Genomic DNA, 24,478 nt, shown 5'->3' with positions numbered 1-24,478 from the left:
GGATATGGCTCTAGGAGCTTATCTTCAAGTAAACTCTTTGACTATTGAACAGTGCCGTGGAAAGACATATCACCGACATAACATAACAAATGTTGTTGGCATTCACACACAGACACACACACACACACACACACATGCACGTGCGCGGGGGGCCGGGGGGAGGTCAGCCATAGTCAGCATAAGTTATGATCAACAGACAATGTCTCTATTAGTTCATTCATTAGACATTCCCTAATGCATAACTCCTATTAATAGTCTTATTTAAAATTCCTCTATAGCCATCTGCCAGGGAATGCAGTAAACCAATCCAGTCAACCCCGCAGAAGCTCTGGATTGAGACCTAAGGCTTCTGTACAGTGAGCCTCAGAAGGGCTGTGAGAGAAGTCCATGCTGTGTTGTGGCCAGTGTTTCCTCCTTCACCCACTTTGTGCCTCAGATTTCCAACTGTAAAGTGAGCAATGTGGGTAGTAGGTAGCGTCTTCACTTATAAGAGCTTGGCTCCCTTCCTTTTCTGTTTTTATTCTTCCTCCACCTCTCCCCCACCCCCTCTTCCTTTTCCTTTTCCTGTGCTGCTGGGGATGGAGCCCAGGGCCCAGTACACTGTCATGTAAATGATCTATACCTCCAACACTACCTTCTTTCAAAAGAGCCCTTGGTTACTTTAGAAGCTTAAGTCTTAGCTGTATGGTGTAGGGCTTGGCCCAAGGCTAGGACTGCAGGGCTTGGTAGTTCAAAAGGTTGCTGTGGTTGCCAAGAGGAGAAGAGGAAGGAAGGAAGCCAGAGAATCCAGTCCTTCTGTCCTTCTGCACGTTCAGGGTAAGCCTGATGGGACTTCAGTGACCTGCGTTATCTCACACTGTTACAAGTCAATGCCTCACTCCCAGCAAACCCTGTGACCAAATATGTCACTGGCCTGACTTTTAAAGTCTCTTTATGTCCTTATTATAGAAGTTTCTCTTAAGTTCCAGTCTTCTATGAACTGGAGACTGCACCTGACCCTCAGATTCTCTGTCCATCACTGCTGTCTTCATCAGTTTCCCTTCATGGTCTCCAAATCTCTCTGCCAAGAAAGAAAACACTATTCGTACCTTTTGAAGCAAACCAATGTCCTTATGCACATTAATTCATGCACATGGGTGCACAGCCTGGGAATGACTGTCTGCTGTACCATGGGTTGATAGATGGCACCACCGTGTATGTCTTACAGTCGTTCAGTAATTCCCCACAAACCAGTCATAACTTTTTTCTCTTAGGAGAGGAGCCTAGGGTCTTGCAATGTTGCTCAGGCTGGTTTTGAAGTTCTGGACTGTAGTCCCAGCTTCTTTTTTTTGTTTTTTGTTTTTTTTGGATTTTTCGAGACAGTGTTTCTCTGTGTAGCCCTGGCTGTCCTGGAACTCACTCTGTAGACCAGGCTGGCCTCGAACTCAGAAATCTGCCTGCCTCTGCCTCCCNCCTGCCTCTGCCTCCCAAGTGCTGGGATTAAAGGCGTACGCCACCACTGCCCAGCAAGTCCCAGCTTCTTAATACTCCCTAAGAACAGATACTAAAGGTCCATGCAATTGTGTGTAAACTTTGGCTTTTAAAAATGAGATTTGAGTTGAGGATTTAACTAAGGGTGGAGCACTTTTTTAGCAGATATAAGGCCCTTGGTTCCATCCCAGGCACCACCGAAACAGAATAGAACACCCCTCACCTGGATTTTGTTTTAAAACTCACTGGATAATTCTGATATCTTAATAGATACAACTTTCACCCCTCTTTAGAGGAAATAAAAACAAAGGTAACCTGCTAGAAGCTTAAAGTCCAAGCCAAATGGGGCCGATCCAGGTTTCCTGTGTCTACCTGCACTGCAAAGAAATCGTTTCTATACCGAGGGTACATATAATAAAAAAGTAAACATTTAAGGAGCACTTCCATAAGGCAACCCCCTTCCTGCCCCCTGTACCCCAGTGCTTTGCAGTTGGGACCAGGAAAGAATGAGGTATTTTATATGATTTCTTGGTCCCAGCAGCTTCTAAATCTAGGAAAATCCTTTTTCCTTGCAAGCTGCCAGGCTCTATTTAGGACTTAGTAAAACAAAGAAAATGAAACAAATCATAACGTTAAATCCAAACAATAGCTTTAGCCCTGGATTCCTCCAGGAGGGAGCCTTGAGAACCACTGGGGATTCTCCTGTGAGGGCTGTGCTCACTTCTCGCTCAGGGGCCTTCTTCTGTCTTCCACTGGTGTGAGTCTCAGACCTTCTTCTGAGCCCTGCCCCCTCCCAGTGTACCTCCCATTGCCTGGGGCTTGTCCCCACTTCCCTCTTCCCATATACCACCTCTTGGGATAGAAATAAGTGAGCAGGCTATGTCACCCCACATCACACATCTCTGTCAAAGTGGTTATTAGATGGTTATTCTGAGAAACCACAGACACGGGTATCTTTGAGACGTTGCCTTCAAAGATTTTTGCATCTGGGGCTGGCAAGACAACTCAGCAGGTAAAAGTCCTTGCCAAAAGGTCTAGCAAACCTGTTTTGATCCCTAGAACTTGTATGTTAGAAGGAAAGAATTAACTTCTAAATGTTGTTTTCTGACACCAATATCTCCCCACCTCTCACCCTGTGACACACAATGAAATAAAAATTTCTAAGATCTTTGCATCTCACTTTTCCTTAGTTAAAGCTGTGTATTGGGATCTGGAGAGATGGAACAATGGGTCATAGCATTTGCTACTCTTCTAGAGAACCTGAGTTCAGATCCCAGCACCCACAATCGGCAGCTCATGACTGTCTGTAACCCCAACTACAAGGGATCTGATCTCTCTTGGGCACTGCACATGTGTGTACAACCCCCCCCTCCCATACACACACACATACCCAGGTGTCACAAGCCTTTAGTCCTAGCACTTGGGAGATAAAGACAGGTAGAACTCTGTGAGTTCGAGGCCAGCCTGCCCAACATAGAGAAACTGTCTCAAAAGAAGAAAACTTTTATGGATTATGAAGGTAATGTCCCTAGATAACATTAGTCACCAGAGACTCTTATTTACCTAACAAGGCAACATTTTTTTTCACCAATTTTCTTCCCCTCATCCTCTCAATTAGTCTCCCCAGCCCCCACAACTCCAATCTCTATTCCTTTCTGTGGCCTAGGATGCTCCAATCATCTGGCACTCTTAGAGTCTCATATTTTTGTGGGATTTTTGTGCATAATTAAAATGAGCTTTCTCTTGCTAGCTAATACGCTTTTTGTCAGTTTAATTCCCAGCTCAGTTAAAAAAAAAAAAACAGAAAAGAATGGAAGAAAGCCATTTTCTTTCCTCTATAGATTAATCTAAATAGATCTGGATCCTGTCTATTAAGGGGGATTACCTTCCTGTGCTTCCTCTGGCCAGGGCTTCTCATTCACTAAGCTGCAGACTGCAGGCTTTCCAGTTAAGTACCCACGAGTTCCTTGTGGTTCCTATCGGGTGTTAGATGAAGGGCAGAAGGAACTATTACCAAATCTGAAGGTAGTACAGAGTTTAGGAAATCAACAGCGAGGCATGGGTTGGGGAAATGAAACCAAATGCCTTCACTAGACCATGAAGAAAGGCTGAAATCTTAATGAGTGATTTACTAGGAATAAAATGGTGGATTAAGGCCTAATGCTCTGTTATTCCACTCCCAGGAATTTCTGGGTTTGAAAAGGAATCTGTGAGGTTAGAAACGGAGTAATGCTTGCTCTTTGGAGGTTTCAGGGGGAACCTCTGGGAAGGCAGCAGGGGGATTTCCAAGAATAAGGATGATGCTCTACTGATCTGTTAGTGCTGGATGAGACGCCTTTCCACCGAGATTGGGGTATTTCGAATGCTAGAGCCTTCCTTGTTCACAGGGGATATGTTTCAAGACCCTGGGGGATGCCTGACTTTATAGTTGAACCCTTTGTAGCTCTTTTATCCCAATGCACACATAACTGCAATAAGGTCTATTTACAAAGTAGTCAAAGTAAGAGATTTTCAACGATAATCAGTAGCAACAGTCATAATCAATAATACATTCACTATAATAGTGAATGTTACATGAATTTTCTATCTCTTTCAAGATCTTGTATTATACTTTGGGCTTTTACTTAAAGGAAGAATTTTTTACAGTTTTTTTTTCATTTTTTTACTGGTTATTTTATTTATTGACGTTTCAAATGTTATCCCTCTTCCCAGTTTCCCCTCCACAAATCCCTTATCCTCTCCCTCTTCCCCCTGCCTCTATGAGGGTGCTTCCCTACCCACCTACCCACTCCTGCCTCAGCACCCTAGCATTCCCCCTAAGCTGAGGCATCGAGCCTCCACAGGACCAAGGGGCTCCCCTCCCAGTGATGCCTGACAAGGCCATCCTCTGCTACATATCCAGCTGGAGCCATGGGTCCCTTCATGTGTACTCTTTGGTTGGGGGTTTAGTCCCTGGGAGCTCTCGGGGCGGGGGAAATCTGGTTGGTTGATACTGTTGTTCTTCCTATGGGGTTGCAAACCCCTTCAGCTCCTTCAGTTCTTCCCCTAACTCCTCCATTGGGGTCCCTGTGCTCAGTTTAATGGTTGACTGCAAGCATCCAGACCTATATTGATATCCCTCATCTGGCAAAGTCTCTCAGGAGACAGCTATACTAGGCTCCTGTCAGCAAGCACTTCTTGGCATCAGCAACCCTATGGGTTGCAAACCCCTTTAGCTCCAAAGGTAGCATCTTAAAGCTTCTCTTTGACACATCCAAATTTTTAGCTCACTGGTTCCATGCCCTGGGCCATTATTAAGTATGATAATGGCCACTTAAACCCTAGTGCTGGGACACCGTGACAGTTGATCTGACAGCTGAGATAGGCACTAATGACTGTTGGGCGGGCAGCATACACAGGGTGGGTGTGTTGGATGAGGATGCCCCGTGCCCCGTGCAGGTTGGCGCAGGATGGTGTGAGATTTTATCAGGCTTCTTGGAACAGTGCACCGTTCAGAATTTATGGCTTTTATTATGGAGTTTTTCGTCTACTATTTTCAGAACTCAGGGAGCACAGGTAACCAAAACAACACAAAGGGAAAGGGCAGACGGGGATAGGGTATACGGCACACATAATTATAAGGCAATAATTAAACATTAGTGATACAAATCCAAGACAGGGCTATGAGCACACCACAAAGTGTGAGATGGTCTGACCACAAAGCGAGGTGTTGAGGAAGTCTAAATGCTGGGACGATCAAAGTCTCTTTCCAGCTCAGTCTGCCTCATTTTAGGAGGCTTAGAGCCGGACAACCTTTTAAATGAAGGAGAGCTGAAGAAACCAAAGATGTACAGGCTAGGGAAACAGGAGAACATGAGAGACCTCAGAGACAGTCTTTAACTATTTGGAATGACACCACAGGGAAGAACTTGCTCTGAACCGAAAGCCAAAGGCAGGCTGTGGTGGATGCTCCTGGGGATGCCCACCAGCTATAGGAGGGTACATCCCAACCAGTGGACGTGAAATGACCGTGTCAGAGTTAGGATCCAGGAGTCAGCTCACTGGCATAAGGTTCCCTTGTGAAGATAGATGTTTTCCATGAATCTGATGTGGGCCAGGCTCTGTGTTAAAGTTGAGAGATGATTAATGATGTCGGTTCATAATAAGCTAATTCTAAAGCATGCTGACTTTGCACTCTCTATGTGGCATTTTGTATATGTCATCACATGCAGTCCTCACAGAGATTCTGTAAGTTGGGATTATAATAATCTCCATATCTTTTTAAACGAGACATGTACCTGATAAGTTTGAGAGTCTGAACTAGCACCTTAGAAAGGCTGCGTGGGGTCAACATAGGACTGGCCGAGGAGGCTCATGGACCGGGGCCTCCTCTTCTCTGCAGCATTCTTGGCTGTGTCTTGCCTTGGTGGACCTCAGAGTCTGGAAATGATGGTGTTGGAAACTCCATGAAGGATCAGGATGAAAACCACCAAGAAGGTTGCTGCAATTTGGTGACTGTTCGTCTTCGCAGAATCTTCTGTGAAGAACTACAACTGTGTGGTCTGATGGGGTAGCTCCTAGCCACATGTTATCATTAAGCAATTGCACTTGGGCTAGTCTAAATGGTATGTGCTCTTAAGTGTAAGTTACATATTACATTACAAAAAAAAAAAGAATATGAGGGCTAGAGAGATGATTTGAGATTAAGAGCAAGCACTGCTCTTACAGATTACTTGAGCCCCATTTCTAGAACTGGTACAACAAGTGCTCACACTCAGGCACACACACACACACACACACACACACCTAAAGAAAGGGGCATTAAATATATGTTTTTATACTGAGTGATGAAATGGTAACATTTTAGATTTATTGGGCTAGCTAAACTATATTACTAGTCTCTTATCAAGATACCATGTCATGAGGGTCATAAACTTACCCTCTGAAACTATAAGCAAACCCCAAGTTAAAAGCTTTACTTTATAAGTTGTCTTGATCACGGTGTCTTTTCACAGCAATAGATCAGTAACCAAGACATGTTGGAAATGTCCCCACAGGCTCATGCTTTGAACACGGGGCCACCAACAACTTGTGCTGGAAGAATCCCAGTATCATGGATCTTCCTAACCCTCTGATTACATCCAGAGAGCATGCCAGTAATCAGTTGAGAGACTTAATCAGACACAACTCCAGTGTCTACTGTGATTGCTCAACCCTTGGGCCTACAAAGGTAACAGACATGACTTTATTTGAACCCAGGCTTGAGAAACTGGGAGAAAAGGTGGCAAGATAGCTTGTGGTAACCACCTCTTTTGGGGAATGTGGTGGTTTGATTTAAAATGGCTTCCATAGGCCCCTAGAGAGTGGCCCATAGGAGGTGTGGCCTAGGAAAAAGTGTGTCACTTGGGGTGGGCTTTGGGGTTTCAAAAGCTTAAGCCAGACCAGTGTCTGTCTGCCTGCCCCACCCCTCTGCTGCCTGTAGATCCAGATGTAGAACTATCTGAGACTTCTCCAGCACGCTGTCTGACTCCATGCCGACATGTTTCCGACCATGATGATAATGGACTAAATCTTTGAAACTGTAAGCCAGCCCCAGTTAAATGGTTTCCTTTATAAGAGTCATGGTGTCTCTTCACAGCAATAGAAACCGTGAGTAAACAGGGGCTGAGGAGACCGAAGAAACACTTAGATGTGGAACCCAGCTGGCAAGCGCAGAGCATAGGGGTGGGCTTGGAGGGTGACAAGTTGGTCTAGCTCCCTGCTTTCTGATCTGCTGAGATGTAATAATGGGTTCCAAAAGCTCCTGATACCATGGACAGAAGTCAGCCCAGCCACCATGTCTTTCTTTCCTTGATGGACTGACTGTATTCTCAAAACAACTCCTTCTTCCCTTGAGTTTCTTCTGACAGGCATTTTGGTCACAGTGGTAAGAAAAGTTAATGGTGGCACACACCTTTAATCTTAGCATTCAGGAGAAAGACACTGGCAGATCTCTGATTTTGGTCTACAGTAAGTTCCAGGACAGCCAGGGTTACACAGATAAACCCTCCCTGTCTGGGAAAAATAAAAAACCAAACCAAACCAAACCAAAGAAATAAATGAATACAAATGCAGTTCCTTTTGTTAATTGTCTGATGACCCATCCTAAGGGCACAAAGTGGTAGCTCACTGTGGTTTTGATATGTACTTCGTTAATGTTATTGATCATCAGCTAATGTGGGTATTGGCATTTTCCTGTCTTCTTTGGTGTATTACAGATTCAGGTTCCTTAACCCTTTTAAATCAGGTTTCCTTTTATTGCCAAGGTGTAATCGTTCTTTATACATTCCAGATTTGGGTCCTTTGTTAGATACACTATCTGCAGCCCCTTCATGCCCCTTCTGTGGACTGTCATTTCTGGAAAGTATCTTTTGAAGTATATTTCAACTTCCAATGAAGTCCAGTTTAACATTTTCTTTTGTTGCTTGGGTTTCAGAACCATTATCTAGACCTAGTCATAAAGAATTTTATAATGCTGGCACTTACAGTCAAGACTGTAGCCCATGTTGAGGAGATCTCTGTGTGTACCATGAGGCAGATGGTCCCAATCATTACCTTGGCACAGTATATCTTGTCAACCCAGCACCATTTATTGAAAATACCCCCCCCCCAAATGTCTTGGTAAAAAATCAATTTACTGTAAATGTCAGAGCTTATTTTTGGACTCTCATTTCTGTTGTGTGGATCTATTGATCGATGATATCTCTTGAGGTTAGCATCCCAAGATTTTCATTATTACAGCTTTATGGTAAGTTTTGAAAGCAGGAGATGTGGGCCCTTTACTTCTCTTAGTAATATTTACTTTTATTTAAAAGAGGATCTCTCTGTCTCTGTCTCTCTGTGTGTATGTGTCTTCTGAGGCCAGAAGAGGGTATTGGAGCTCCTGGAAGTGAAGTCATAAGTGGTTGTGAGCCACACTTGGGTCCCCAAGAAGAGCACCGTAGTGGTGCTGAAGATCTGAACTCAGCAATTCTATTGGCTGAGCCATCTTCCTAGCTGTGGAAGTCTCAAGTCTCTCTTACATTCAAAGACACACAAACAGCTACCTGAAATACTTGATCAAACACAACTGGAGAGTCTTTCATGATCTCTTGGCTCTTGGTCCTAGAAAGGCAACAAAGAGCCAGCATTGCTTGATTCCAGGCATGAGCAACCAGGAAAGAGGCAGGAAGATAGTGCAATACTCTCCGACATCTTTTTAGTGTCATAGCCAGGAAAGGAGAATGAGATTGTCATTGAGCAGGGTCTGACTTTACACATCTCCCCTTTACTCCTTTACTCCAGGGAAGAAGCCTTCCTGTTCCCTCAGGATTGGTACAGATGTTCCCTTCTATGTGTGCCCCAGAGTCTTTGGTGACACTCACTACATGGAACTGGTATTGCTTACTTTCCCTTCTTGCTGGTATCCTCTTGCAGGCAGCGGATATGTCTTGCTAGCCATGGTACACCCTTCTGCTGGGCACGTTGGGGACAGTTACTGAGTGGATTGAATATGATGTCCCTACGTTCTTTAGAACAAAACGACTCACAACATTAAAATATGTGTTTCTTAAGTTAAGGGTTTTGTGAGTCAGTTTTGGTTTAGGGGAAAGATTATTGTTTGTCATGAGCAAACTGGCCCCAGTTCCTGTTCTGGTTGAAGAATTTCCAAGCTGTGTGGCCTTCAGTAGGTCACCAGACTGGATTTGACCAGTCGTGTATAAGAGGGTACGGTGATTTCACCTCAAGCTTTCTTCCACTCTTACCATTCTTAGAGACCTTTAAACCAGGGCAATGTAGGCCTCCTTCCACACAAGCTATTCCACAGCAGCTGAGTCCCAACCTTCTTCAGAGGCCAAACGCCTCCACTCTCTCTCCTGTCTTAGCAAGTATTAATAGCCAAAGGCCTTGCTGCATGCGGTTTTTAATAGAATCCAATTTCAGTCCATTTAGAGTGGGACTTTTCATGCTGACTCGGTAATTTGAACTATACCATGCCTGATGGACAGAGAGCATTTTCTCTGCCTCCACCACCTGCCCTCCCCCCACCCCCCAGGCTGCTGTGGCACTGGATACAGAGGGTGGAACATCTTCATCAAAACTGCGGCACCACGGTCACGTGATGGGAATACCAAGGGCACCGGAAGTCAAGTGGCTACTTTTCCTTCTATTTCCCAATACTTGCTTCTTCCTTGCATCATGGAGGCTGCCTGTCCTCTTGGGTGGATTGTCAGGAAGAAAACTGTGTTGCTCTTTGGATGTGACCAGAGGGCAGTGGGCCTTGAAAACCATCAGAATGTTTCTCGTTGATTGCTGAGGAGAGGGCAAGAGGGTGCCACATAGGGCTCAGCCTGTTTACTGCCACCCTTCCCAAATGCTTGTCCCACTGACCAGAGCTACACAAGGGCTTTTAGAGAGCTGAGTGTGAGAACAGGGAGGGCAGGCACAGAGGTGTCATCACACTGTAAGTGAGGGAAATTGAGGCTGAGGAGGGTGGGCGAGGAAATAGTAGTTTATTTCTGTGCTTACTCTGTAGCAGACAGTAGCTGCGAGCCAGTTATTCCTTTTCCTTTCCTTTCTTTCTTTTTTCTTTTTGGTTTTTCAAGACAGGGTTTCTCTGTGTAGCCCTGGCTGTCCTGGAACTCACTCTGTAGACCAGGCTGGAACTCAGAAATCCGCCTGCCTCTGCCTCCCAAGTGGTGGGATTAAAGGCGTGCGCCACCACTGCCTGGCACCAGTCGTTTCTTAATCCTCACGCCCTACTACGTAAATTAGGAAAATGAGTCAGGAAGTAACTACCTCTGTGTCACACAACCACAAGTCTGTTCAGTGAGTACTCTGACAAAGCTTCACCTGTCCACTGTAAGAGGTCAGTGCTCTGAAGTGACTGGGCTGGGTGCATGCAGGAGTGATGCCGGAGGGAGTCTGCCATTCAGTGAGAGCTGGTCCCTAGCTTACCCACTCACCATGCTGGGCATTATCCCTGGGTATCTGGTTCATTGGGTCCGAGGCTGAGCCTGAGAGCATGCACTTTTAAAAAGCTCAAGAGATTATGGTAGTTTGGAAAGCAAGAGCTGGGGCACACAGCTTCCCTGCAAACCTGAGTTATGCAGGAAGTTCTCATTTCTCAGAGGCATAGACTAGTCCAGCCCTGACTCTTTATCACAAACAATATCTGCCGCTGTCCATCCCGCTGTTCATCCATTGCACGTGCTATGCTCAGCAGCCCCCAAGCACCCACAATGGCAGACATTCTGGCTGCAAAGAAACCTGAGTGTCTGCTTTGAGAAGTGCCCGGGCAGGGGGGGTGTGTGGCGGGGGGAGGTTAATGGAAAGAGGACATTCTTGCCAGGCGGTGTTGGTGCACGCCTTTAATCCTGGCACTTGGAAGGCAGAGGCAGGAGGATCTCTGAGTTCCAGGACAGCCAGAGCTAAACCCTTGATTAGTTGTGGGGGACACTGGGCAGAGGCAGGGAGACTTCGCTCTAGGAACACAGACTACAGTGTGGGGAGTGATCCTGGGTCAGCACATGGCAAGGATGGGGTGAGGTACTAGGAATGCCTCACAAGGAACAGGGGGCCAGTGTGGAAAGACCCACAGACCCAGCTCGGTGGCTTAGGACCACATGGCTGTGGAGTGGAGGATACTTTAAGAGGGTCGGAGGTGTGCCGAATAAAGTTGGAGAGAGATGGTACAGGAAAGACCTGGAGCGTTACTTGAGGGGTTTGGCTTTTGATTTTTCTCTTAAGGAGGATGGGATGTGATGAAGGAGTTTGGAATTGTAGAAGCGCCGGCTCAGATGGCCTTTCAGACGTGAGGGTTGAGGATACCGGCAGAAAAAGCTAGCAACATAGAACAAATTAGTTGCAGAATTAGGAGTTTATGTATGTCAAAAAGCACCATAAATGAAATCCGAAAGCAAAAGCACTTGGAAAGCGTATCTGTTGCATTTCTTGACAAAAATAATATTCTTAAAGTTACAAATAGATCATAAACATAAATATAGATAAACATATCAATATCAAACAAATAGGAAATTCACAAAGAAAGAAATTCAAATGGTCAATAAACATATGAAAATGTTAGTCACTGATAACCAAAGAATGTTAAAGCAATAAGTTGAAATACCATTGACGTACTGTTATTTGCCTATCAAATTGGCAAAGATTTGATAAGTGATAAAACCTAGTGCTTTTTAGAGTCCAGAGAGCAGGGTGCTCTGGGGCTGCAAACAGAACAGTGTCTGGGTATAAACTCTCTACAGGGTATTGGCAACATGTATCAAAATCCTTAAAAATAGTCACGCAATTTCCTTCTCAGATTATATCCTAAGGAACTCGCCACAGACATGTGCAAAATTTAGTGACAAGAATGTCAGTTACAACATTATTTACAGTAAAGACTGGAAACAGGTGAACTCATCTGTGTTTGTGGACGGGTTACAAAATAAAGATCCACTCATACCATGAAGATGCTGAAGAAAAGTCCAAGAGACACGCCGAAATGCCCATGACATATTACATAAAGCAATGGGGGGGGGGAAGCATCTGACATGCTACCACTTGTGAGTGATAAAAGAATATATATACATATCTTTGAAAAATGAGAATCTCTTGAAGGGGTTACACAAGAAACCAGAGGGTACCTTGCTGTGGGCACACAGGGAAGAGTTACTTTCAACTACAGAGTTTGTATACTATTTGAATTTTATAGATCTGTGCATATATTGCATATTCTAAAATATAAATACACATTTGAAAAGTAAGTCATTAAAGACTATATACAGACGACCCAGTTTTCTTCATTAGAAAACAAAAACAAACAAAAAAGCAAAAAAACCAAAAGCCGGTGAGAGTACGTGTGCACACAGTTATACCAGGGAGAACGAAAGACGTACAGAAAGGCTGACCGTGTCCTCTTGGTGCTAGTGTGACGAGCTGAGCGTCACCCTTAACTTTCCTTACGTGATCTACAACGCATGTGTGTGGCTTTTATAACTCAACACAAAGTCTAAGTTGTGTGCCAAGGGGTCTTTCACATAAGTCCAGGCAGATGACCGTGTAGGGCAGACCCATGCTGAGTGTTTGTCTGCACAGTTTAACGGTGGCACCCACCAAGTCTGCAGGTAGAGTACAGTCCTTGATTTCGGGAGACGTGGAAGAAAAAAGAGAAACAGCTCTCTGAAGACTCTGCTGACAAATGAACAGAAAATTCATCCCTGCCACCCCTTGTGTTAACTAATACCCCAGACGGTTTCCTTTTTGAGGTGTGTGTGGGGGGGTCATTTAAGTCTGGGTCACAGTGAATGGAGTTCCCACGGGTGTCTGTATCTGAGTCACTTATTGTGCTTTTTCAAACATTCTCTTTGGGGTGGCAATGTTTTTATTCCTATGACTATAGCCCTTCCCCCGACACATTCATCCAAGCAAGCGTTCTCTCCCTCCCCTCCACTGGAAATTCGTACCAAAACCATTTCTAATGCATTGAAGCGTAAAGGAGGTGCCTGTCAGTTTAAACTCATTCTGTAAACTACTACCTCTGACATCATTTTCATCCTTCAGATCTTAACCGTTTGTCAGCTTATGACCTCTGAGCTTGGGGATGGCACTGAGGGCTGAGGGGATGGGCGCAGGCATATGCCAGGACTGAGAGGAGTCTGGGGTTGGGGTTAGGAGAAGCCATTTTGGAGGAAGAAGACAGAATATGTTCTAAAGTCAAGGAAAGTGGTCCTGGGATGGCTTTTTCCTTTTCTTCTTCTCCAGAGCCGCGGTGGGACTCTGGATATTTCTAGCACCTTCCTGCAGCACCCCCCCCCACACACACATATCCTGGGAGTGTTTGGGGAGCTGTGTGGATATGAGCTGGGCTGCTGGCATCTGGGCCCTTCAGCAGTGACTGGATCTTGCAACTGGCAAAGCAACAGCTTGAAGAAATAACACACAATTAACTTTGTGTTTCCCTTTAGTCTCTGCCTATACTTGGGATCCTTTCTCACTGTTGGCCATTCAGTGAGGAAGGCCAGGTGGGTTGTTCAGATTCATGTTGATCTGATCCATCAGCAAATAGAACAACCAGCACACAGATGTAATTGCCAGGCCTATTGTCTTTTTCCTGGGGGTCACTGCTCAAGCCACTAGGGATTCTGGCTTCTGGTCCCTTTCTGTCTTGCCTATGTAAATATAAGGGGGTGGGAGGATTGATGTGTGAATCATGTTTCAACTTTATGGAAATTGTTCTGCTCTCAAACAGTGTAACTGTTCAACAGAGAGGCAGCTAAGCATAAGATAGTCAGTAGCCAGAGCTCTAGAACCAGTCGGATCTGGTTCAGTCCTAGCCATATCCTGTAAGGCCATGTGACCTCAAGAACATTAATTTTCCTGGCTTCTCCATCACCTGGGAATAAGATCCCACAGAGTATATGAAAGAAATGAGATTGTCCGTGTAATGATCTGAAGATAGTGCATTTAATAAATCCTATTAACATTATTGCATTTGTATATATTTTAATTTTATATAATAGTGTCTCACTAAGTCACACGAAAAATACATGAAAGTGCTTTGAAAAGGTTTAAGCATCATATATATTAACGGTGTCATTGGTAATAATCTCAGATGGATTTCCCAGCTTCCCTATCTTCATGAAGACTGGGACTTTGTCCTATATTGCACTATGGTGGGGAACCAGTGAGCCCTCGGGACATGTTTCAATGTGGCATAGCATAAAAAGCGTATGTGTCAGGAGACCAGGAGGGGACCTGATTGGTTTAAGGCAGGAGAGTCAGTCTGCAGTCGAAATGTACCCATTTGACAAAAATTCCTTATGCACTAGATATTGAGTTCAGATAATTTTGTCAAAAGGGGAGGTGGGGTGTACAAATTCCGACAAAGCCAAGTCCTGGGGCAGTTTCTACAATTCCAGCTCACTCCACAAAGCACAGAGGCTGTGGCCAACCTGATGCATACAGTCTTGGTCTAAGTGCCCCTCACTGTCTTTACCGGAAGCTGTAGGCCACTCTGCCTGAGGGACAAGGAGGGAACAGAAGTAAGGGAGTGGACTGTCTCCACAGGAAATGACAGGACGGATGCCTGTGAGTTAGTTTTTATTTACATTAATTAGTCCTAATCCCTCAGTCCACCCAATGCTCTTTCTTTCCTTCCTCTGTCACCTACTCAGTCTGCTCTGCCCCCAACCTTTGGCTCATTTCACCCTGCCCTTCTGCTGTTACAGCTGCCAGCTAGCTGGGGGTGGGAGAATGGTATGTGTGGTCACCAAAGGGCACTGAGAGTGGGCCTTAAAGGCATGTGAATCCTGGCAAAGACCTGACCTCACAGTGGGAGAAAACAAAGTACAAGCCTGGACAAGTCCGCGGGTGTGGCAGGAGCTCAGGTGACTGAGGGGGCAGAAGGAAATTCACAACCTCAGCATTAGTTCGACCGGTGCTTCTTACGTTCATCACAGTCGCCTCAAGATGCTCTGATCCACTGGGAAGGAGTAGAAGGGTCCAGACTGTGGGCTCGTACACTGGGCCAAGTCAAAGCCACAGAACCATCCCCGGTCCACAAGACTTCCCTAGCTGTCCCATTTGCTGACCTACTAGAGAAAAGGACAAGTCCACGTCTGGGCTGCTCACGAAGGTCCAAGACCGCCTCTCACCTTCTTACAGACAAGAGTTGGGGAGCAACAGAATGAGCAACAGGCGAAGTACAGGAAGAACCGGGAAGAGAGGGAGAGAGCCCACGTCGGGACTCTCCACCACCAGTGCCTGGAAGTCCCTGGTCAGGTACGAGTGTGGTTTGAGAGAGGCTTCCTTGTTACATGGCTTCTTTCTCCCTTTGGGAACATCTGCTGAGCTTCATCTCCGTCAGCTGGATGTACCGAATCACATTGGTGTCTGCGAGGAGAGAAAACACAGCTCAGGGGCTACCCAGCAAGGATTATGGTGGTCAGCCAAGATCCTTTCTGCCTTGCCCTAGGAGCAGCAGAGAGAGCAGCCAGGTGCCAGCCTTTGCCTCATTGCTTCTCTAGTAAAGATGACCAGCCTACTCTGACCAGGAAGCGAGGATAGGAGGATGGGGTTGGGGAGCGGGGCAGGAAGTGCTCGCCCCAGACACCGGAAGTAGTTATCTCAGCCATCCCTGCGTTTGTGCAGTTAGCTGAGAGTCCGCTTGGCACTAACCCTCAGGCAAACTCCCAACGTCTCTACCCCAGTGTCTCATTTACAATAAACAATATTCACCTTTAATGTCTACTTTGCAAATGTTTTTAAGTTAAAAAAAATGTTGCTAAGCCGGGCAGTGGTGGCACACGCCTTTAATCCCACCACTTGGGAGGCAGAGGCAGGTGGATTTCTGAGTTCGGGGCCAGCCTGGTCTTCAAAGTGAGTTCCAGGACAGCCAGGACTGTACAGAGAAATCCTGTCTCGGAAAAAAAAAATGTCGCTCACAGCTGGGTGTGGTTAATAAAGGGGTTGTTGCCCAAGCTGGTCTCAAACTCCTAGAGTCAAGTGGTATCCTTGCCTGTTTCCCAGGTACCTGGGGCTACAGGTGTACACTACAGGGCTTGCTTATGCTTGGCTTTTTAAAGCCTTCATTATCCCATCTAGCTCTTCTTACAACCTCCAAGGCGTGTATCCTGACCCTTACTGTGGCAAAAGGGAAGATTGGGACTTGGGAATATTAAGACGCTCAAGGAGCCAGGCACTGCGGCCCATTTCTTTAATCTCGGTGCTTATGTGACAGATCTCAGTGAGTTCTGTCTGGTCTACATAGTGAGTTCTAGGACAGCCGGGGTTATTTAAAAAGACCCTGTCAGCAAAACAAAACAAGCCAAACAGAAAACTAACCAAATAAACATCACAGACCACCCAAAACCTCAAGACGATAATGTAGTGATTGGCACGTCTGCCCAAGCCTGATTCTCTTCGACATCATAGTGCCCTTCTCATAGAGTCGCTGTAAGGGCCAGAAGAAGGAAGTCTAAAAGTGCTTTAACACCGTGATCAAGAAAAACGAGTCAAATGTGCTGTTTGACTTAACTTACGAGCTTAAATTATGACTTTGCTCCACCCTTATTTTTGTCATTTTGAGTATTGCCAGATGACCAGCCCTCCTCAGGAACATTCTCTCCTAATTCCAGCAGCGTGAGTGGCATGCTAGAGTCACTTAGCTTTGACTGCCCACAACATAAGCGTCACACAGCTGCCTGGGGTACCTACTTGTGGAAGTGAAAATGGTAGGTGCATCACGCTTAAAAGCTCCAGGCATAGCATCCTGTACTGGCATACAGCAGGTGCTCAAGAAAACTCTGCTGGATGGGTCCACTTTTAGTTCCAAAGTTGTTTAGTTCCAAAGCTGGTAGAACACACATTGTTCACAGAAAATGAGCCAACCATACGTAAAAACAGAGAGGTATTCGTTAAAAAAAGACAAAGAAAAAAAAATATGGTTGGATGCTAGCAACTTGAGAAGTTCTTAAAGACGCATTGGAGGAAGTCTTGCTATGTTAATGGATCAACCACACGAACAATAATTATGTAGGGTCATAGTCATTGGAGAGGCTTTTGGACCCCCTGCCTTAAAACAGCATTCCCTTTTCTGCACCTCATTTCCTTCATAGTGTTCACTACTGCCAAATTAGCATCCTCTACGTGTCTATCTATGGGCTTCCTCCATTATAAAGAGCTCCTTGCTGGGTGTGGCAGCACACTCTTGTAATCCCAGCCCTTGGGAGGCAGGAGGATGGGAGTTTGAGTATGGCCTGGTTGATACAGCAAGATTTTGTGAAAGAAAGAAAGAAAGAAAGAAAGAGAGAGAGAGAGAGAGAGAGAGAGAGAGAGAGAGAGAGAGAGAGAAAAGGAAAGGAAAGGAAAGGAAAGGAAAGGAAAGGAAAGGAAAGGAAAGGAAAGAAAATACAAAAGAAACTAAATGAAAACACAAACCCAAATAAGTTACTCTCCCCTGTGTTGCCAAGGCTGGTCTTGAACTCCTAGGCTTAAGAGATGCTCCTGACACAGGTTCCTGAATACCAGGACTATAAGCACAGAGTGCTAGACACAGTAGCAGCCTTCTTGGCTCACTGCACTTTGTCCACTGCACTACCTCTACAAATACCCATAGAATGAAAGAGTGACTGGGAGAGCTAATACACGTGATCTGAAGGAACGCCAGCTGATTGGAGAAGTCGGCTCATGCTTCCTGAAAGATGCCGGGCATCAAAAGTTTCTGCTCGCTTTTGTCTTGTCAGTCAAATGTGGATTCATGGAAAAGGGAGGCACCTTATTGTCTACATCCTTGGTGCCTGGTACAGCTTGTGCTACATAGTAAGAACTCTAGGTCGTACATAGTAAGAATGTATTTATTAAATCAGTGAAGGGACCTAGATTTGAGCTGAGAAAGGCAAAAGCCAATTCTACAGTGTATCTGAAGAGAAGGAGTGCCTCGGGTCTCTGGAAAGCAGAATCCAGGTGAAGTTAAGGACCACATGCCCTCCTCATTCTGGGTCTTGCCTATACCTGAGCCCTTGTGTTCTCTGGCCCCACCCAGTCCTGCCAGCCACAGACACCATCTTCTGCGATAAGCAGGCCCTAGGAACTGTCAGGGGTGTCTGTGATGAAAAAGCTGGGATATCTGTCTCACCTGTGGGTTGTCGGGTCCTTGCTTCTTTTAGGTAGTAGAGAGCTTTGTCATAGTCCCCAAGATGATAGAAGGCCACACCAGACCTGTAAAGAGCTTTGAAGTTCTCTCCTTCCTTCTTCAGGACCTTGAGGCAATACTCCTTAACTCGCTCATAATTTACCAGCTCGGCCTGGAGCAGGCAGGCTGTGGAAGACGGAGAAATAAAGAGAAAATGCCATTACAAAACCAGAGGCTACAACACCTTCAGCTAGCTAGCTTGTAGCCCATAGCCCACATGGGTCCCAGGATAGCTACGAGTTCAGCCCAGCCCATCTCTGTAGATGACAGTGTCATCGTGTTACAGTGTTAAACATCCCTGCCTCATCTGTTCATCCCAGAGGATGTTGAGCACAACTGAGGCCTCCTCTGGGGTTTACGCTGTGGGATCTGCCATCCAAAAATCACTGCTTACAGAACTAGCTTCACCACCACTAAGTTATATAACTTTAAGCATGTTACATGGACTTGTATCATAGGTCAAATTATGCCTCCCTTAAAAGATACACAGGATGTTATCAGCTGTCAGTACGTGAGAAGTACGTCACCTTGTTTGGAGACAGGATCTCAGAGGTAATTGTTTTAAAAGCAGGTCACTAGAGTAGGCCTACATCTGATGTGACTGCTGTCCTTATGAAAGGGGAATTGCTCATACAGAGAACAACAGAAAGGGACACAACAGAAGACAGCTGGCTGTGCCTATAGCAAGGAATGCCTGAGGCTCCCAGAGAGTAGGAGTGGGAATCTGGGTGGGCCAGGAGGTGGACTTCAGAAAATGGAACAAACTTTCCATCACAGGCCTCCAAAGAAAACAACCCACAGACACCCTCATTTTGGACTTCTAACCTCCAGAGCCAGATGATAATACATCTGTGTGACTGAAGCCATTTAGTTAATGGGACTTTGTAGTTTGTGGGACTTTGTTACAGAGGCCCAAGAAAGAAGCTATCAAAGGCAACGGTAATAAGGCTAGCTATTACCTGTTGACTGTCTTATGCCGGAGGCGTGTCTCACCATTCTGTATGCATTTATCTGATGGGATCCTCAGAATCTTATGGTGTGGGTACTATTAGCATTCCATTTTACAGATAAGGATAATTGAGCCTTTAAGAATGTAAGGATGTGCATGAGAGTATACAATGTGCAAGAGTCATGGAAGGATTTAAACTAAAGCTGTCTGGCTCTACAGTCTAGAGCCCGCCTTATCGGAATGTGGTTATCTTACTACATGGTATGGCATGTAAGGAGCGCTCGAACGGTGCTTGCTAACTTCACTCTGACTCTGTTCAGTTTATACCGAGGGCGTGTGCCCCTGACCTCCATCAAGACAGGTCTCCGTCTCTCCTCTTTGCTTGTTTCTACAGTTCTTTAGAATAGGCACTTTCCTACAGACTAGCTCACACGTGTCCCATTCTTGACATGGAACCTTCCTCGGAGTTCCCTGCAGGAGGAGGCTAAGGGGGCAGGCGCTCATCCTATAATTAGCCATGTCAGATAAATTCACATAGAATGGTTTTACCCTCCCTTGGAGGATTTTCTTGTTGGCCTAAACCACAGCTGGGATAGGATGAGAGTGTTCCTGGAGGGGAGTTGAACCATCTTGGAAAGTAGTTGAAAGCCTGGGCCCTGGGCACTTCACTGTGAGTCTGCTGAGATGTTCCCACCATATTTTGTAAGCTCTGACTAATAGCAGAGAGGTTCACTGTACTCACTGGAGCGGCTACAGGTAGGGGGAGAGTGGGAAAGCATTGGGCTTTTCCTTTAAATCAGACAGTGGCCACCCAAGACCAGCCTGGATGGGGAGCTGGAGGGGCTGCTGACAGACATGTGGATCTTCCCTGGTATGAAGGGTCTTCGCAACCCTTGCAATCTTAATTAATTGTTTCTGGTCCTGGGTGACTTGCAACTCTCTGTGCAGACCAGGCTGGCCTCAGACAAACAAAGCTCGTGTGCCTCTCTCTGCCTTCTGCATGTAGGAGAGGCATGCGCCACTGCTCCCCAGTGACTGACTTTAATCTTTTTTGTTTTTAGTTTTTATTGTTGGTGGTCGTTTTTCATGACAGGGTTTCTCTGTGTAGTCCTGGCTGTCCTGGAACTCACTTTGTAGACCAGGCTGGCCCCGAACTCAGAAATCCGCCTGCCTCTGCCTCCCAAGTGCTGGGATTAAAGGCGTGTGCCACCACGCCCGGCTACTGACTTTAATCTTAAGAGTTCCCATTTCACTTGTTTCCCCTCCTTCTGTAGCATCCCGTCACACATTCTGAACTGAACCCCCATCCTTTTTGCAGACTAACAGGCGAACCACACAAACTCAGCCTAAGAATAAGAGAGCCAGGAAATGAAAGAGATCAAGAAACCAACCCACCACATTATTTTCCTGGCTGTTAAGCCAAAAGCCAACCAGCAGGGCTGCTCACCCAGAGTCTCAAGCACTTGGTGCACCAGAGGCTCCCTCTCCATGAGCTGATGCCACAAGCCCCCTCTCCCCACCATGCCCAGCCCAGCCACCTTCAACAGGGGTCTCAGACTCCTCTGACCCCTCCCCAGTCCCAGGCTCTGCTCACAGGGAGAGCTTTGAAAGCCATTCCTGGCTGGGATCCCACCGACAGACCTGGCTCTGACATCTGCTCTTAGAGCAGAAGGATTTCCTCTCTGTGTAGCTTCCCGTGCCCTGTGTGATGCCTTTTCTGACCAGGCACAGCACCTCCTTCCGGTCTCACTTTCCATCTCTACACAGACACTTCTGTTTATTGACCTGGACAGTCTAGGAAACAGGCCACTGCTTCAGTCAAAAACAGTTTTTGGATGTCTAAGGCATCAGAGAAAGGAAGTAGGAGGCTGGAAATAGGAAAGCCCCGCCTTCTCTCAGCCCATAATAGGGAAGGCAAGTATGGTGACCTATTTGGCCCTCAGCTCATAAAAAAACAAAACAAAACAAAACAAAACAAAAAAAAAACATTTATAAATCCCTTTTAGGGAATCCTATGGGAACTGGGGCACTTGGCTATGGATCAGAGTTCAGACCTGATAGGAGGCAAGGCCTAGCTTGTTGGTAACAGGGCGTGGAACCCCTGATCACATTGGAGGAAGCACCCAGGGAGGCCGAGAAGTGGGCAGCCTTCCAGAGTAAGGCTGAAACAGAAGGTGGAACTTGAGAGGTGGAATCCAGATAAGAAGCTAGGTGCCAGGCCAGGGTTTGAAAGAAGATGCTGGTGGGGAAGAGGAGAGGCTAGAGGTGACCTGAGCCTACCTGCAGGTGACACAGGGGCACCTCTATGCTTTGGAAGGGGAACTCTCTATTTGTAGGCACCTTTGAGGGTGGAGGAACTTGAGAATAAGGTGACAGGCTACCCCCAAGCAAGAATCCATCCTTCTGTCTGTGGGCCTGGAGTTTGCTGGGGCTCTTCACAGAAAGTGTGTGTGTGTGTGTGTGTGTGTGTGTAAGAAAATGTGGCGATAGCTGTCTCCTGAGAGGCTCTGCCAGAGCCTTACCAATACAGATGCAGATGATCACAGCCAACCATCAGACTGAGCACGGGGACCCCAACAGAGGAGTTAAGAGAAGGATGGAAGGTGCTGAAGAGATTTGTAACCCCATAGGAAGAACAACAGTATCAACCAACCAGACCCTAAAGAGTTCCCAGGGACTAAACCACCAACCAAAGAGTACACAAAAGGGGGGGAACCCATGCCTCCAGCTGCATATGTAGCAGAGGATGGTCTTGTCTGGTATCAATGGGAAGAGAGGCCCTTGGTCCTGTGGATGCTCAATGCCTCAGTATAGGGGAATGCTGGAGTGGTGAGGTGTGAGTGGAGGAGTGGGGGGACACCCTCATAGAAGCAGGGGGAGGGAGATGAGATAGAGGGTTTGTGGAAGGGAAACTGGGAAGGGGGATAATATTTGAAATGTAAATAAATAAAGTAACCAATGGGAAAAAAAAAGAAAAGAAAGTGTGGCATATGGACACGTGAGTGTGTACACAGAAGCACTGTATGTGTGTGCAGAGACCAGAAGAGGTTGTAAGGTATTGTGGTCCTGGCCCTTCCCGTCGTATTCCCTTGATACAGGCTTCCTCACCGAACCTGGATCTGGGCTGGTGGCCAAAACCAGCAAACTTCTTGCCTTTTTCACATCCTCGCATGAGTATGATGACAGACATGCCTATGACCACACCTAGCTTTCATGTGGGTTCTGAGCTCTGAACTCAGTCCTCATGATGGTACAGCAAGCACTCATACACAGCAAGCCATCTCCCCAGCCCCATCCTTAAGGTGTCCCTCACTCTCTTGTCAGAGCCAGGCTCAGAACGTCACACACTGTGCTTGTCTTTAAGTCTCCATAACTCTTTGGAACAGGTTCTATTTTTATGCTCCTTCATAAATGATGAAATTGAGTTCGAAGAAATTAAGCAACTTGCTGAAGGCCACTCAGGTAGAGGGGGGCAGAATTGGGTTATCGGGCCCCAGAGTCTGCCAGACTCAACACTGGAGTCATCTGCATTTGAGGCTCTCAGAAACCCATGCCATTCCTGGGAAGAAAGAACACTTCGCAAGTAGTGTGCCGGAGAGAAATAGATGAAAGTGGGCTTCATGGAACACAGACACTGGGTGGGAAAATGGGCCAATGTGCGCCCTCCCCCATGCGGTTTTAACCTGTGGCCACAGGCCATATGTGTCCCTGGCTGTGACCCAACATATTTGTAGATGTCGTCGTGTACAGTGTCAAATTATGGACACCCCATTCTATCCCCTGGGTTGAGAGACTGCTAAGAAATCGGGTGTTAAATTATAAAGGGAGAGGGCAGAGTGGAAACACATGGACTGTGGGAGGGGCCTCCATTCAAGCTAAAGCACTAGGGGAGGCCTTCCTGGAAGAGCAATGTTTAGATGAAAGTGAGTTATTGGTAGTTTCTAACCTCACCATTATGAACGCTGGGGGCCAGGACACCTTTTGTTAGAGGATGAAGCCTTGTGCATTGTGGGATGGTGAGCATTACTGACTTCTCTTCATCAAACACTACTTGTGACAATTAACAAAGGTCCCCTCCCCACCCACCCAGACATTGCTGAATATCCCCTGGAGAGGTAAACCCACTCCTGTTTGAGGATGACTGGGCTAAGGGAAACTACGAGAAATTTTCTAGGCAGGGTGGGAAGAGAGAGATGAGAGGAGGGAGAGACAGGCTCACATTGAGAGGGAACACCCATACACGCACTTGCAGGGGTTGCCTGGGGGACCCTGAGAAGACACATCAGGCTGGAGCAGAAAGCCCAGTGCGGAGCCTGTGAGAAAAATGAAGCCAGAAAGGCAACCAACCAAGGCACCCAGACTCCCTTTCCCTTTTGGAGTAAGTGTGGGTTTTCAGGGTATTAACCAAATGGAATTGGACAGGCAGGGGTGTGAGAGATCCAGCCAGTAGAGCTAGCTAGCACGGGGGAAACCCTGTTGTGTCCTCCTGTTCCTCTGCGAGTCTGAGCCCTTCATCCACATTCCCTTGGTACTTTAGGCTCACTGCTGAGGAAGAGGCATCTTTTCACTTTGTTGCTATCTGCCCTGTTTGAATTGAAGTGTGGCACAGACCGATATTCCCCAGACTGGGCGTCAGAAGGTGAGATTTTGCTCCACCCTTTGTCCCTAACCAACATGACAAAAATCATTTTCTCTTCATCAGGCCCTGACTCTCTATCTGCTAACCCAGGGGCCTAAGATCTACTAATAAGTAGTAGCCTCTACCATCTGTCCTTTTAGATCCAGCAGCCTGTGAAAAAGTGTTGGCCTCTTTATGGAAGAATACAGTTGTTTCCCTGATCCCTTGTTAAAAGGAATTCCATCCTTACTGCTGAGTGAGGTATCTTCTTTAGGGGATTATGGTCAGCATGAGAAGGTCAAGAGGTAAGATAACTTATCAACCCCACCCATTAATGGATTCATCTCTTCTCTTCTCCTTCTCTCTCTCTCTCTCTCTTCCTGTCTCTCTGTCCCTCTCTCTGTCTCTCTCTCTTGTCTTTCTCCTTCCCTTCCTCTTGTGCGTGTGTGTGTGTGTGTGTGTGTGTATGTGTGTATGTGTGTGTGTAGACTGGATGCAAGTTGGAGGTGATCTTCCAAGGCAAGGCCTTAGGGAAGGTTCTTTTTTGAAGCAAAGCTTTTAAACCAAGCATTAAATCAAGAAGACAAGTCGTTGTCTGTCTGTCTGCCCGCCCTTCTTTCCTTCTTTCCTTCTTTCCTTCTTTCCTTCTTTCCTTCTTTCCTTCTTTCCTTCCTTCCTTCCTTCCTTCCTTCCTTCCTTCCTTCCTTCCTTCCTTCCTTTCTTCCTCCCTTCCTCCCTCCCTCCCACCCTC

General features: G+C 46.3%; 1 protein-coding gene across 1 annotated transcript in view; it reads right to left on the bottom strand.

Moving 5' to 3' along the window:
* Positions 1–11,328: 11,328 nt before the first annotated feature.
* Ttc9 (tetratricopeptide repeat domain 9) overlaps positions 11,329–24,478 on the bottom strand; it is a 36,696-nt gene continuing 23,546 nt past the window's right edge. Inside the window, exons 2-3 of the mRNA XM_021179047.1 lie at positions 18,104–18,286; positions 11,329–15,360 (exon numbers count right to left, since the gene is read on the bottom strand). Of these exons, the coding sequence (XP_021034706.1) occupies positions 15,281–15,360; positions 18,104–18,286 (263 nt within the window). The 3' untranslated portion in view covers positions 11,329–15,280. The remainder of the gene's footprint in view (positions 15,361–18,103; positions 18,287–24,478) is intronic.

Source organism: Mus caroli, chromosome 12 (assembly GCF_900094665.2).
Source record: "Mus caroli chromosome 12, CAROLI_EIJ_v1.1, whole genome shotgun sequence".
Taxonomy (NCBI): domain Eukaryota; kingdom Metazoa; phylum Chordata; class Mammalia; order Rodentia; family Muridae; genus Mus; species Mus caroli.
The sequence above is the reverse complement of the archived record's forward strand: the minus strand, read 5'-3'. Positions and strand labels throughout refer to the sequence as shown.